Source organism: Stegodyphus dumicola, chromosome 7 (assembly GCF_044657685.1).
Source record: "Stegodyphus dumicola isolate Sdum_Otavi_A_Nest chromosome 7, ASM4465768v1".
In the NCBI taxonomy this organism is placed as follows: Eukaryota; Metazoa; Arthropoda; class Arachnida; order Araneae; family Eresidae; genus Stegodyphus; species Stegodyphus dumicola.
Window position 1 is genome coordinate 138,060,564 of NC_140774.1, and position 16,425 is coordinate 138,076,988.

A 16,425-nucleotide genomic window follows, 5' to 3' on the forward strand; every position below is an offset into this window, starting at 1 on the left:
TGGTTCTCTAGCAATAAGCTGAACAATGTCAGGAGGCAGTAATGAAATAAGTTGAGTCACTTGATTTTCAGCAGGTATATTCATTATTTTAGCTTGACGCTCAAATAACACCAGGAATAAACTTATTTCATCTTCTTTAGGGTTGAAACGTGGCATGACATCGTGAATTCTGATTTTTAAAGGCTGCTCAGGTAACTGCGTAGTTTCTGCCGGCTGTGCTGTGGCAGCCATTGCTTCCAGTTGAAGTTTCTGTAGCTCAAAGGCTCTAATTCGCTCTTCTCTTTCAAGCTCTTCTTTTCTTTCTTCTCTTTCGCGTTCCCTTTCTCTTTCTTCTCTTTCATGTTCCTTTTCTCTTTCACATTCTTCTCTTCTTTCTCTTTCTTCTCTTTCGCGTTCCTTTTCTCTTTCGCATTCTTCTTTTCGTTCCCTTTCTTCTCTAATTGCAGCCAGTAGTTCTCGAGTAAACTCCTCATCATAATCGGGACTTTCAGTAATCAGTTTATGCAACTGAGCAATCTTAAATTCAGGTTTCACGGTTAAACCTAACTCTTCTGCTAGTACTTTTAAATCCTGTTTTTTACTCCTAGCTAAGAATGACTTGTTGACACAAGTTACTTTTAATAGGCTTCCTTTTGAAATTCAATCTAAAAGCTCGTACTTGTATTAAAAATATATAATTTCTTGCGAGATTTAATTTCTCGAATACGAATTTCACACTAACCAACTGGAGAGAATTATTTAAACAACTTTGCCAGGTTGACACAAAATAATTTAATACTACGTCGGGTTGACGTTTTAACTATTCACAAGCCTCGTTAGCTATAACTATATAAAGACCTTTGCCAGTTAGGCAATACAATGGAATTTTACCCACGTCAGTTTGATGACTTTACTATCTATCTCCACGCCTGGTTGGCGATAACAAAAACAATTTTTGCCAGTTTGGCAATACAACTTTTAGAATATACAATCTGTAATACGTCGGGATGATGTTACTATCTACCACACGCCTAGATGGCGAGAACTAAGAAAAAAATCTTTGCCAATTCAGCAGTATAATCAAATCACACTACGTCAGTTTGACGTTATTACTTATTTTCATGCGCCTGCTTGGCAACAAATTCAAAAACTCAGCTAGCAGTTCTTTTTTTTATAAATGCCGGGATGGCTTACACATATAATTTATCAACATAAAAATTCAATACAAATAAAAGTAAAGCATAAATAATAATTTCAAAATACTTCTTTACCACAAATATCAATTATAAATTTAAGCTGAATAATTTTGGGGTCAGTTATTTTAAACAAAATCTTACACGATAAACTATAATTCTGAAATAAAGTATTAAAATTTAATAAAAGCTTTTTTAAGAAAACCAAAAGTTAATCTTATCTTCAGAGATTAGCAATATCCTATTTTTGACAGTTTTTGCTCGGACACAAGTTATAGAAGCACAGAAGATAATCTTTGAATGATCTGCTTCAAATCTGGCTTTAAAACGGCAGACTTCTTACATCCATTTCTCCTTGAAATAAACAAACTCGGCAATTGGTATTAGCAAACTTGTTCTAAAAAATTCAGCAAATTTCTGGGATTAGGAGACCAGCACCATCAAAATTGATAATTGCACTCCTAATTTTCAGGATCTCGGTGGGACCTCCAATTAATTAAGACTGTAATGTATTTTGCAATAATTTACAAAACAGACAATCTTCTTAGTAGAACATAAATTTTATTTCTAGTTCTCGGTGATAGACAAATTTTATACAATTCTTAAGTGGCAAAATTTTAATACTGCTCCTAGCTGGCAAAATCTTCAGAATACAAAATCTTTTTAAAACAATATCTCTCGTTGCTGAGTAATGGTTTGATACAAATATGGCGTTGCCACTTCAACAATAATTATATTTATTTATTAAATAACAAGATATTACAATGGTAAACTAAAACTATTCAGTCTCCGAAAGGAAGTAATTAATTAGATCAGACTCTTTTTACAAAGTTATCAGGGTATTCATATTTAAAACCTCCTCCACTACTTCTATAATAATATAAATATGAACTTGTGGCTTTTAGAAAATCTAGATGCGGTTCTTGAATATTCCTGAATTCAAACATGCGGCTCTTACTGACATAAAGTTTGGCCCACCCTGGTATATAACATAGTACTTGAGGGTCTTCTTCCTCCTTTCCAAAAAGTATTGCATTGCTTTCCCATTTAATTAAAACTTATATTCATTTAGGGTTTTTTTGTGTATATAAGCTTACATAATTTTTTGTTAATTAAGAACTATTTTAATTAAATTGTTATACCATCTAATTTCATCTGGGGTATTTCTCATATGGAAATCAACTACATGTAATTATTTTAGCAAATAACAGTGCATCTATTTTTTGGCATGGAGTCAATATTCTTAGATATTCACATAACAGAATTTTTACTTGAATATTATTGGACATGTAGGCTGAATAATTCAACTGTTAAGTGACCAGGTAAGACTATTAACAATTAGAATTTTTTTATCTATGTCTGTAGAACTTAGAACTGATAAGGTTAAAATTGAAATTGATACTGTATTAGAAGTTGGTATTCTTCAGAACCAGTTATGTATTTAATCAAGCATAGGACACATTATTTTGCATCAATAGGTTTAGAAAAGTGTAATAGCTGGGAAGTTGTGAGGTTATTATAGGTAAAATTTTTAGCGTAATTTCTGAGAAAAAGCACAGATGCAAAATTAGTTTAGTGATGAAGAATTATTTTGTAGCCATGTGAAGAGGAAGAAAATAATTAAAACTTTAGAAATAATAAAATCCTTTCCCATAGAGTTAGAAAATGAAGGCATATATTATTTTGCAGAAATTTAAGAAGCAGGTGTTTTTTCAGGGGGGGAAGAAACTTCATAATAAATTTAAAGTCAATAAATAATTGCAAATTAGAGTCCAAAGCATCTTTTATAATTTTTACAATTTGTTAAAATGTTTTGTAGGTTTAAAAAAAAGCGTGACCAGAAATTATTCTTGGTCTAGGAATTCAGAGATTGATAATTAATTGCCTTAAGTGTTTATTTAATTTCATTACTTTAATATTTCTACATTTTACATTACCATTTATAGTTGCATGCCAAGAAAGGATTAATGGCTGTTTAACTTCCTTCTTTATTTTAAAAATTATTTACTTGTTGAATGCTCATGAAAGTAAAATCTTCAAAAATAAGTAGAATGACTTTTCGTAAAGGTACTGAAATGAATATTTAAATACTTGACATTTTAATGTTTGTTTTTAAAATAGATTGAAATTGCATTATACAGTGTAATTCAAAACTATCTGGCAAAAATGTAAAGGCAAGTAAATGTGAATGAAATAAGTGTAAATTGTTTGTAATGGAGTGCCTGTGTGGAAATGGACCATTGAGTTAGTACAGGGCACTCTTGAGCAGTAGGTGAAAACATTCTGATGATATGTTATCATGTGACCCATGTGAATTTTGAGCAATATGCATAACTACACAAATATGGAGTTTTATGATGGAGCTGCAGTTAAAACAGAGTAGCTGTTTAAAAAGAATTCAGAGTGTGATTCCCAAGTACTTTCTTTGAGCAGCTATTGTATTTCCATCTGCAGCATCCTAGGTAAAGTGCATGGTGGCAAACTCCATGGTCTTGTAGAGATGCATACTGATTAAAATACACTCAGGGTGTACTAACATATGCCAGCAGAATGCATTTATCTATTCCTCAGTAGCATTTTGTACCACCTCAATGTGTCATTTCCACACAAACATTGCATTACAAAATTTACTTATTTCTGTCTCTTTAAAAGCTTTGCCACATATTTTCAATCTCCCTGCATAATATAAACATTAAATCAATACAGAATTTATTTAGTGTAATTACTGTGGCATAGTTCTTTGCTTAATTAAGGGGGAAAATTAGAAATTTTCTATGCTGTTATTCTCCGATTTATTTCTTATACTCAGTTTATGAAATTATTTATTACTATATTAAAATGCTTACCTCAATTATCTCTTGATTCTTTATTATACACTTAAAATGAAATATTATATTTACATTTAGTACAGAGTAATTATTATTTTCCTTGTAGATACAGCTTTCTTTTCTATAGGCATTTGCTATCTTTTGTGGAATGGGTATACAAAATACCCAAATGTATGAAAAAGCTATCAAGGCAATTGCAAAAACCAGAGTTACTTTAGAAGTTCTGTCTTATCATGCTACTGCTCCACAGGAAGATGCCCAGCGATTAAGTGTAAGTATACGTTATTTCATACTGCTAATAATTATGATTGAAAGTGATTTAAATTATGATCCATCTAAAGCACAAATGTGTTTGAATCTTAATTAAATTTTATTGCGTTTAATGTACACTAGTGCACTTTGAAATACACGATTTCTTAAAAATTTAATACAGAAAATTGCTGTATATTGTTCTCTAAAGAAAGCACATAATAGGATATCAATTCTTTACATATTTAAATTTTCTTATGATATCTAATTTAAGTGCATAGTAAACTGTTTTAAATAAAACAAACATTTTGTAGTTTTAGTGTACTTTAAAAGGCTAAATCATTAAAAACAGCAATAATGACAGATGTATCTGATTTTAACAAAAGTTTTCCATCAAAAACGTTCTTAATAAAGTTAGGGAGAAAAAAATGAAAGCAGTATAGTGCAGGTAGTAATCACCATCCAAATTGATGATTTTTTTGCCAATGTTTTGGTAGTTTTTCAAAGCCTTCGGCCCAGAAACTTGGTGGCCGCAAGTTCTAAAAACAGACCAACCTCTTTTGAGACATCATGTGCAGAATGGAAGATAGCATGAGTAAGATGTAGCTGCAGGTGTGAAAAAAGGTAGAAGTCTGAAGGAGCAATGTTGGGGCTATATGGTGGGTGTGGCAAAAGATCCCATTCGAGTCTGTACAGCGTCCAGCCAGTGAATGCCGACACATGTGGTCTTGCATTATCTTGATGGAACATTATCCTTTTGTGGCGGAACTCAGTTTGACATTTTGCCTTGATAGCAGCATCAATACAGACTAGCATCTCACTGTAAACCTTACTGCTGAGGTTTTTACCTTTTACCAGGTACTCTTTGTGAATAATACCATGGCAATTCCACAAGATACAAAGCCTGATCCTTTTTGTTATTGAAATTACGCCTTTGTGATGCTCCCAGTGGGCTCACTGGGTGCAGACCAAACCCCTTTTCAGTCCGTGTTATTGAAGTAAATCCACTTTTCATACAGAGTGATGATCCAGTCCAGAATTTTATCCTGGTGTTGATAGTCCAGCAGATTAGGGCAGGCCCGATACGTCTGTACTTATCTGTTTCAGTAGGCACCCAGTGATTAAACTTGTACTTCAAGGTTATGCAATGCATAGCTCGACTAATGGACATGACAATAATGTCTAACTCCTTAGAAAGCTCCTGAGTGGTTGCATACTGATCTTCTTCCATAAGACCTCACAGGCAGGCCTCATCAGCATCAGTAGGCAAGCCAGAGTGCTCTGCTTTCTGAATGCCATAGTCCTTGTTTTTGAACTTTGGGTAATAAACCTTCACAATGTCATATGATACAACATCAGTACCTAAAGCTGTATACATGATTTGGTGACATTATATAGCTGACTTTTTGTAACAGAACTGGAAGTAAATGATGGTTCTAATCTGGTAGCATGATAGTTCCATTTCAGACAACTTGTACTTAACAATAACAATATTTGTTTACAAATTTCACAACACAGTGTTCTAAAGCAAGTCTCTTTCTTTCAAATGCCAAAAATCTTTGACAAAATATGATTAAACATGGTGACATGAAATGCTTGCGCAGGCAATATTTGGAGTGGTGGGAAACTTTAATTAAAACTCGATATATTTTCTTCTGTCAAACATACTAGAATGAAAACTATAGGCTACTCTTTTGAATCAGCTAAAGTAAATTACCTTATCAGGTTTGATTATAAATGCTAATGCAATAGGAGAACCATACATACTACTATGGGTATACCGCAAATGAATATGTTAGTGAGAAAACAATGGTTATGTATGGTCTGGACTAGTGAAGACAGTTGAAGTTGGCGCAGATTAACCAAATGGCAGCAGTTGCACTGGTCACATCCTACTAAATGTCGGGATGGTGCATTATGAGCATTGCCAAATGCACTGGGTCTTAGGGCTATAACTATATACAGAGACATTCCTTTTTCTACTACAACTGAGCTGATGGGGAATTTTGAGGAACTGTAACAGGAGTCCATGAATCTGTCCTGCCATACTGGCTTTCTTCAAAACATTGATGATTCAATAATGGGTGTAGTGCTTTATTATAAACACATTAATTAATATCTTATTATATGTAAAAAGGTTCTTAGGTGGCACAGCTTAAAAATCTGTTAGTTTTCCACTTATCAAAGCCTTTTTACATTTAAAGGGGGGTTTATTTCATCTGGGCAGTCCAGCCCATTGAACTTATTCTATGCAGGCATGGATTAAGGAGCCCTGATCTGATATCCAAATTACCCACTGACCCTAAATGTTTAAGCTCTATTAAATCTCTTTGGGACTACTGTTAAGTGGAATGCCAGATCAAGTAATCTGGGATGGTGTCTAATGTTGAATCAGAGATAATGTTGCAACTGGCATGACTTGTTGCTCCTTTGTAAACCCTGCAATAACTGGTAAGCTCAGTATCTTATTTCAAGAAAAGTGATGAATTATTAGGGAAGTAAGTATTTGATGTTTTTGATCTTGGGGTATACATATGGAAATATGAAAAGTTAAAATTGGTGTATTTAATTATGGCAAAGCACATGAGGGCTATCTGCCTAAGGGGAGGGACTTTCTAAGGGAAACTGGCTCGTATACACGTTACACATGGGGAAAACCACGAAAACGCCCATGCAGCCAGCCCGTTCGCGGGATTCGAACCTCGGACCGAACTACCAGTGTTCAGCGACTTTACCGCTCGGCCGCTGGTGGGCCTAATATGAAAAGTTAATTAAAATCGCTTGATTAGTATTAAAATAGTCCTATATTTAAAATAACATATTAAATTTTTGTTCACTCAAATGAGCACTTGTCAATCAGAAAGCTGCTATTTTCATCACAATTTCTTATTTTCACTGCTTGATCAGTCCACAAAAAGTTGTTCGATTTTCTGAAGTTTGGATGGGAAATACTAGGTAACCCAGGCCCGGATCGAATAGGTGCAGGGCCCGATTGGATTTTTTTTTGCGGGGCCCTCTCTATATATTAAATATTTAAATAAAATTCAAATTCAATATATATAAATATATCAAATATCATGTATCATCAGACAGATAAACTTCTACATAAATTAAAAAATAAAAATGCTGAAAATACAAAAACATTTATTAAATATAAATTTACATCACTGAATATGAATACATGAATTTACATATTTCTCAGTTTTTGTTCTGTAAATTCTTCTAAAATTGTTTGAAAATCTAATTTCCTTGCATCTTCACTTTCAATCGACATAATTGCTAAAAGTATTTAATCTATCCTGATTCATTGTCGATCTCGGATAGTTTTTTATTAATTTTAGCTTGGTAAATGATCTCTCTCCAGAAGCAATGCTTACTGGAATTGTTAAGAATATTTGGAGAGCAATAATCAAGTTTGGAAATGCCGTTGCTCTATCATTATCCGCTAAAAATTTGAACATTTTAAACAGATTTTAAAAAAATTCTGAAGGAGAAATAAGATTTCAAAGCTTCCATTTCTTATTAGCTTTACATCCACCACTGGCTGGTATGGTTGCGCAAATAGTTGTGCGTGCATATACCTGCATAGTACAATAGTTTTCGTACATAAAGTAGTTCACGTAGGTAGTGCAAAATCTCTCTAATATAGGACTATCCGAATTAAATTCATAATACATTTGACATGAAACTTTTATGGGTATCAGTTTTCTATATTAAAAAGTATATTATATAATAATAAACACATTAATAAATCTCATCCAGCAATGCGAACTTAAAATAAATATATTTTTAATTATTTGAATAATTCATAATTTATCCATTATCGTCAAAATCAATTTGCTTTAAATTTTGAAATTTTTTTTTTTTGTTCATTTTGATGGAAATGTGGGGCCCTTTCAAATGCGGCTCAATCGCCCTTTATCCAGTCCTGAGGTAACCTATCCCAGATATTTTTGTAACCTTGCCACTGCAAACTGCATTTATTCAGCCATTGCAGAGCATATAAGCTTCTGAAACCTCTAATGATGTGTTGAATATGAAATGGCTTCACAAAAATGTTGACTGTAGAGTTTTATCATTGTGACATCAGTCGACAGTTAGATAGCAAAAAATTGTACATAATATTTCAATTATATGAAATCATAGATACTTTACGTTTTTCTTTTTTCACTAAAAAATGGGTAAAAATTTTACAGATACTGCAGCCATTAATTTTCATGTCTAACAGATAAGTTATATTTTAATAGTGTAAATCTGTAGATTTATGTTTTTTTTGCCTATAAATATTTGAATGCCGATTTAAGTTTTAAAAATAAGTGAAAATGAAAATTTATTTGGTGCTAATTTTAAATGTAAATTTTTGCATAAAATTTAGTATTTTTCAGTCCAAAGGTATTTGTCTCTGAAGAACTATCGTTTTTGTTTTGCGATTTTGCGTTTGATTCACTACAAACAGCAAATCACTTTACAAACTGTTGCCACAAAGCATTATCACCCTGTGTTATATTTAAAGGAATTAAATAATGAAAAATCTGCATAAATGTATGTATATTTCTCACATTGTGATAAAACAACGGTACACAGAACCATCAAATTTTGAATGACGTAATCCTCCTACAAATATATGGGTATGTGGAAGACCAAATTTGAAATTTGGAATTTGTTTTATTATTGATTTCCTATTTTGTAAAACTTTAACGAATTTTTTATTAACAAACTCAACGATTTCAAAGCGAGGCATGGCAGCACTGTACAGAAAAAAAAAAATTTTTATCTTTAGCACGCGAGTCTCTATAGCAGAAATTCTAAAGATATGCTCATTTTAAAACTATTTTGCAATGTTGCTGTTGAAATGAATTTTATGGTTTAATCCTCTCACTGCATAATTTTTACTTCCTTGTACGAAGTAAAAAGGAAGTATTGTAATCGCAAAATGTTTCAGGCAGCATATTTCAAGGAAAATATCCATTTTGACCGCTATTGTATGCAATTTAACGATGTATTTGCGTGATATCTGTACCTAAGGACAGAATAAAAGACTCGTTTCCTCCAAAAAAAATATAAAACTGCTTTAAAATTAATTCTGAAGAGAATTTTTCGTGGCGTCTGTACGAATGTATGTACGTACGTGCGTACATATCTCGCATAACTCAAAAACGAGTAGCCTCAGAACGTTGAAATTTTCTATATAGGACTGCTATAACATGTAGATGTGCACCTCGTATTTTGGTTGCAATCGGCCACACCAAACGTATATAAATATATTTATATATATGTCCACTCTGTTGCCTGGCTCAGTGATCTCAGTTTCTTTACTCTTATATGTTTGTAAATTGTACATTTTTTGCTTTAAAAATGATTGAATTATGTTGTTTTTATCTTCTGTTTAAGGTTTTTATGCCTTTAGTAAATCTGTGTGCAATATTTTTTAGAATTATCAACAATTTTAAAGTTGTTTAAGTGCCGTTAAGCCTAATAATTTTTTTGAAGGCGGCCATTGATTGTTTACATTTGAAACAGCAGAGTAGTGGATTTGTTGCCAATCTAGAGAAACGTAGCTTCGCAACAACAAAGATAATGCCTTCATTTAATATGCCAATTAAATCATGCTTAATCCTTTCAGGAATTTTTTCAAGGAAATAAGTGTTTAAGATTTACTTCGTAATTTTTAATATAGATATTTTGAGTTTTTATGTATTTTTGCCTTCTCGCGAAGTGAGAACTGAATTAATTGAATGAGAAATACTCAATCGTCTGTGAAAAACTGTTTCTTTTTTGTTTTCTTTGCTTAATTTCTTTTATACATCATTCTAGCTTTATTATAGTATTTGAATAGAACATGTGGCAACGATTAGATAATTCTATTCTTAAATGATATAAATTTTGTGCATTATGAGTTATAATATGAACGAAATATAATACTGTTAAGTGAATCTAGCTCCAGAGTGTTGCTATGGTAAACAAATACTAGAGTGAATTTTAAAGAATGCATTTATTCTATTGTGGTTTATGCACTGTCAGCAAAGTAGATTTAATTCAATCCAATAAGTTTAAATGAAATGCAAGAAAAAATGCGTATAATTTAATATTCCGTACAAGGAAGTCATGTGGTGTACACATCAGATTTTTTTTTATCAAAATAGGTTCAAAAATTGCGTATTTTTTTATTACATATTTCAAATCTGCATATATTTTAGAGTTATAATTTACAAAAATTTTTTAAAACAGTTTTTTTTTAATATAGAATTAGATCGTAGAAAAAGGTTTTCAGAATACTGAAATTGAAGAATAATGATATAAAAGCAAATTTTGAAAATTATTATTGGTTAAATTATGATTTATTTTATAAAATACAAAGGTAAAACATATATACTAATGAAAATATTTGCATAATGTAATATTTTGCATATCAATTTTGCACCACTGTCGAATGTTTTCAATAGAAACTTGAATTTTCAGATTCATCACTATCTGCAGAGGAATCCGAGAAATTCTATCAGTTTCGCTATAACTATCTTCAATATACGTGAAAACAGAGTCAGAACTACTATCAGTGTCAGAAATATCATCAGGAATATAGGTTATATTACTTGTAAAACGCTTCCTGCCAGACATCTTTGAGCTCTGAAAAGTACATGCAAAATGCTACACTATGTATTCTTGATTATTTGGCAGAAATGTGGACAACTACCGCCATCTGTTAGCCCACATCTAAATAAACAACTAAACACCACAGAAAAGTGGAAAGGAAACCTTGAACGGGGAAAGAGTAGGTTGCACAGTTAAATAGACGGCAAAAATTCATCCCCACAGAAATCACGGGTTGCGCAAATTTTGCTACTTTTATGTTGCCCTCAGAAATCGCGGGATGCACAGCGAGAGGGTTAAGTGTGAAAAACGTGATATTTAATAAATAAATGTAACACACAAAATGTTAAAAAAATGCCTCTCTGGACGTAATTTAAAATCTGAAACATTTAAGTTTTTTATTCATATTTAAATGAAATTTTTTTAATTTAATTTTTAAAAATTTTTTATGACATTTGATTCTTTGTTAAATAAATCGATGTCATATGAAGAAGCAAGTCAAAAAATAAGAAACATATCTTTTCACATTTTTTATTGAAACTTAACAACACGTGCACAACATTACAACGGCATCCATAGCTCGCACACAGAGAGAGAGAACTTGGTGTTGCCAATATTGTAAAGATAAATGTACCAAACTAACACGCCTCCTTACATTTATATTTACTAATTACAAATAAACATAAATATAAGCAATCTTTTCATCTTTACCATTTACAATTAAGCATAGATATAAAGAATAACATTCAACACTTACTACAAAATTTATTTCAATTTCAAATCTTCTCTAAATTTCATAAATTTAATCTTTCCTAAAGACTTAGATATCTGCAATATTTGATTCTGAATCAATCTTTACAATTTCAATTACTCCATTTTGAACATTTTCGTGAACATAATGATATTGAACTTCTATGTGTTTTGAATTTTTAGTGAAGTTCCCATAATTAGCAATGGCCAAAGCTCCTGAATTATCTTCATAAATTTTAATGGGGTGAGTTATATCAGCAAAAAATCATTCACAACATTTTTTAAGAAATTAATTTCTGTCACAGCCTCAGATAGAGCAATATATTCGGCAAATGTGGAAGATTTTGTCACACAACTTTGCTTTTTGGATTTCCAGTAAATTGGATTATCAAATAATTCAATAACAAACCCAGTAGTTGACTTTCTGGCAACAATATCACCTGCCCAATCAGTATCAACATAACAATTCATAATATCAGTTTTAAGATTTTTACTATAGGTTAATTTTAGATGTTTTGTTAAGTACAAATACTTTAAAACTCTCCAAGCATATTTGAAATGTGTCTCATCATAACAATTTTGAAATCTACTTAAATAATTTACACTGAAAGATATATCTGGTTTAGTACCATGACTAATATACAAGAGTGCTCTTATTAGATTTCTATATTTGACATTTTGATTTAAATTAGATTGGCTTAGTTTAAGATTAGTCTCCATTGGTGTATCATAAAGTTTTGAATTTTCAATACCATACAGTTTAGCTAAAGATTCAATATAATTTTGCTGACTCAGTGTTAAGATATTACTTTTCTCATTATAATATTCAATATCAATTCCAATGTAGCTTTTTACTTTATTTAAATCCTTCATTTTAAGTTTATTATGTAGTTGTTCCTTAATATCATTAATTACCCGAGTATCTCTGCAACATATCAACAAATCATCAACAAATAAAAGAATATATACAAATACATCATTTTCAGATTTTACATAAAGACAATAATCATATTTACTTCTACGAAATCCTAGACTCTCAATATACTCGTTAAAACATTCATACCAAGCACGAGGGCTTTCTTTCAACCCATATAGTGCTTTCTTTAATTTATACACTCTATTTGAATTATCATTATAGCCTTGTGATTGTTTAACATAAACCTCAGATACAACATAACCATTTAAAAAGGCAGTCTCAACATCCATTTGATGAATATTTAAGTTATACTGACAAGAATATGAAAGTAACAGTTTTAAGGTTTGCATCTTAATGACAGGGGAGTAAGTATCCTCAATACTTACTCCCCTAATACTTACTCCCCTGTTTCAGTTTAACACATTCTAAGTTATTTCTACAAACAATTTGTAGAGATGTTGAAATTTTTAAATACATGGCATCAAATTTCGTAATTATATCAAATGCAGTCTCACACTCGTGAATGTATTCCAATTGCTTGTTTGTTATGGCGCCGTAAATGTAATTTGTAGCTTGGATATCCTTTTCTTCCCATTTTTTCACGTCATCGTTTTCACTGACTTTTTGCTGAACCACATCTTTACATTTTTTAAATTGAAGAAATTTCATCATACGCACTTTCCAATTAAAATAGTCCGAACCATCAAATAGCGGTATGCCGATATTGCTGCTTCTTGTACATGCCATTTATACGCTAGTACCGGTAACTTTTAAAACAAATTTTAACTACTAAATTCTTCATTCATATTCACAAACCACGAGAACTGCTACCATGTTAAATAAATCGATGTCATATGAAGAAGCAAGTCGAAAAATAAGAAACGTATCTTTTCACATTTTTTATTGAAACTTAACAACACGTGCACAACATTACAACGGCATCCATAGCTCGCACACACAGAGAGAGAACTTGGTGTTGCCAGTACGGTAAAGATAAATGTACCAAACTAACATTCTTGCTATTTCAAAAATAAAATATTTGACTAAAATATTAATAATATTTTAAGAAATTAAATGTGGCATGATAAAATTGTGTAAAGCAATGGGTACAATGATAAAACTGTTTAAAGCAATGTATGCAAGTCATCCTAAAGTAAAATGTTGGATAAACATCTCTTATTTATATATATTTCCTGAACGGAACATTGAGAGGCGTGTTAACTGTGCTTTACTGTATTTTGTCTTTTAATATATGCAGTTTTCAAATGCATCATAGTCTGGGTTACAAAGTATTCTTCCGAAAGAAACGCAATTCAAATAAATAAAATGAAATTCTGGAAAATTTATATTAATAAATATATTTAAAATGCTCAGTTCGAATGAATAAATAGAAGATTTTAAAATAATTATCTGAAGAGACAATGCAACACCAACAATTAAAATAAAAGTCTAAAAATTTAAAAATTACCTAAAATAATAACTATGACTAAAAAATATAGTAAAGAAAACTATTTGAAAAAAATAAACGATGTACCTTTCATTTAAACTACTCAGTTCGAATGAATAAATAGAAATTTTTAAAACAGTTATTTAAAAGAAGCCATGCGACTTAGACAATTAAAATTAAATTCAAAAAAAATATTTAAAATAATAACAATTATAATTATAAATATAATATAAAGAAAAATTTTTGAAAGAAAGATTGCTGTAACTTTTTTCCTCTCGATGCACAATCTAAAAAGAGGAAGGAAAATAGGTTGCCATATATTAAGAAGTTCGCCAAGTGAACTATTCATGGCACAAATTGAAAAGATATTACCAAGATAAATTTTTGAATTTCTCCTGAAATTTCGCTCCAAATTTTACAAAATTTAATATTTAGGCATAATTTGAGTCTTAGAATCGAAATATGCAAAAAATTGGCATGTTTTTTTTTAGAAAAGTCTGATTTTGTGTCAAAATACCTATGTTAGATTAATGCTATATATAAATCTAATATATGTATCCTAAGTTGCACTTTCGAGACATGAAAAACACAGTTTGAGTTTCATCAATCGGCCCAGTAGAACGGGAGATATAAAACTATCCCTTTTTTTTTTGCAGTATGCATATGTTTCTCACATTGTAATAAAACATTGGTACTTATAGCCATCAAATTTTGAATAATGTACATTTCCACTTGAATATGGGCATCTGAAAGCCCACATTTGGAATTTTTTTATTAAATATTTCATATTATTTTTAAGCTCTGTATAATTTATAATTCAAAGCTCATAGTTTAAGAGCAAGAATCATGTAGAGTCTGCAAATAAATGTACAATATAAAACTGGAGTCATTTTTACATTATGAAATTTTTTATGTGTACAAACTATATGAATTACATTTGGTTTCAGACCTATAAAGTGCATTTTCAATTATACTATTATTTTTAGTTATATATATTGTTATTGTTCATTAAAATTAGATACATGATTCTTGCTATCTATTTTAATGCATTTTTTATAAGGGATATTTTTTATTGCTATGATGCCCTACATTTAAACATATATGATGACTCAGTGAAGATATTTTAGTTTCATTTAGATAATTAATGATTGCTTAGTGCATTTTAAGACCATTTGCATTTTACTGTCTGTAAGACTTTTGTTTAAAAATTTTTAATCCTTATATTTTTGTCATTAGAAATGTGTTATACCATCAACTCACGTGTATAAACTTCAGGATTTAAAGTTTAATGACTTCAGTTTAAATGATGAAGATATGCTGAAAGCTTGCCTTAGGATGTTTATGGACTTGGATTTAATTGAACGATTTCATATTAATTATGAGGTAAAGCTTTTATTTTCTGTACTATTTTGATATGAATATGACAACTTTAACATATCTGTAGAGTGAATTTGTTTAAATTTTGAAGATTCACAGTTTATTTATATTAATAACAGACTATGTAATATAATTCAACTGCTCACAAACGAATAGTTGGGTATAGATTCATAGTGAATTTCATATTTTATTACTTAATCATAGTTCTGTGATATGTTATCATAGTGAGTTAGATATCTTTAATAAATGCATAAATTGCATTTATTAAAGAAAAATAGGGAATAGAAGAGAAAAAAATATTTAAAAGTATAATGTAACTGCAAGTGGTTGATTTTCCTAGAGCTACACCCCAGTATATTTTCACAGGTCAACATGACTGAAATAGACAGCTTCAGAACCCCCTCCCTTTTCAAAGCTGAGTTCATGCTTCTTTTCAAAGAAAGATGTGCAAACTTTTCAGCTTCCTTTTAAGTGTGAAACCTTTCTGATTTGTTTATTACTGGCTATGTCATATCTGTAATTGTAAAAAACAAATCGGAATCAATAAATCAGTAATAAACAAATCAGAATCAATTTTAAGAAATGTTGAAAGCATTGAAAAGGGAAAAAACAAAATCTGATGTGTACACCACATGACTTCCTTGATGTGTACACCACATGACAATATTCTTGAATGCATTCCTTCGTCTCCAGTATCTTCGTGTTTCCTTTTCTGTAATAGATGTAAGTGAGTTTAGGGATAACTTTATCTCACCTTGCATTTTAAAATTATTGAATTTGCCATATCAATATGATGAGTTAGCCATTGAAAATTTAAAGAAAAATTAGAATCAAGTACATGCATGTGATCTTTCTGTTATAGCAAAATAGGGGTGCAGTGGATACTGTCTATAATTTTAGTGTTTGTGTGTAAACTACTAAATGGAAATACAGTCAAAAGTCGTTAATCTGGACGCCCATAATCCGGAATAATCTATAATCTGGACCTCAAAGCTACAAACTTTCTGCTCATGCGTCAACGCATAATGCGTTCACTCATGCGCATATGCGTTTATACCTTTACGCATGCGCATATGCATGTGCGCATGCATGTTTAAT

The 16,425-nt window shown here is 30.8% G+C and overlaps 1 protein-coding gene across 8 annotated transcripts in view; it reads left to right on the forward strand.

The window, feature by feature from the left end:
- Pde11 (Phosphodiesterase 11) overlaps positions 1-16,425 on the forward strand; it is a 589,461-nt gene that overhangs the window by 519,348 nt on the left and 53,688 nt on the right. For all 8 annotated transcript variants that reach the window (XM_085820851.1, XM_085820848.1, XM_085820847.1 and 5 more), the window contains 2 exons: positions 4,128-4,271; positions 15,187-15,333. In XM_085820851.1, coding sequence (XP_085676977.1) covers positions 4,128-4,271; positions 15,187-15,333 — 291 coding nt within the window. The remainder of the gene's footprint in view (positions 1-4,127; positions 4,272-15,186; positions 15,334-16,425) is intronic.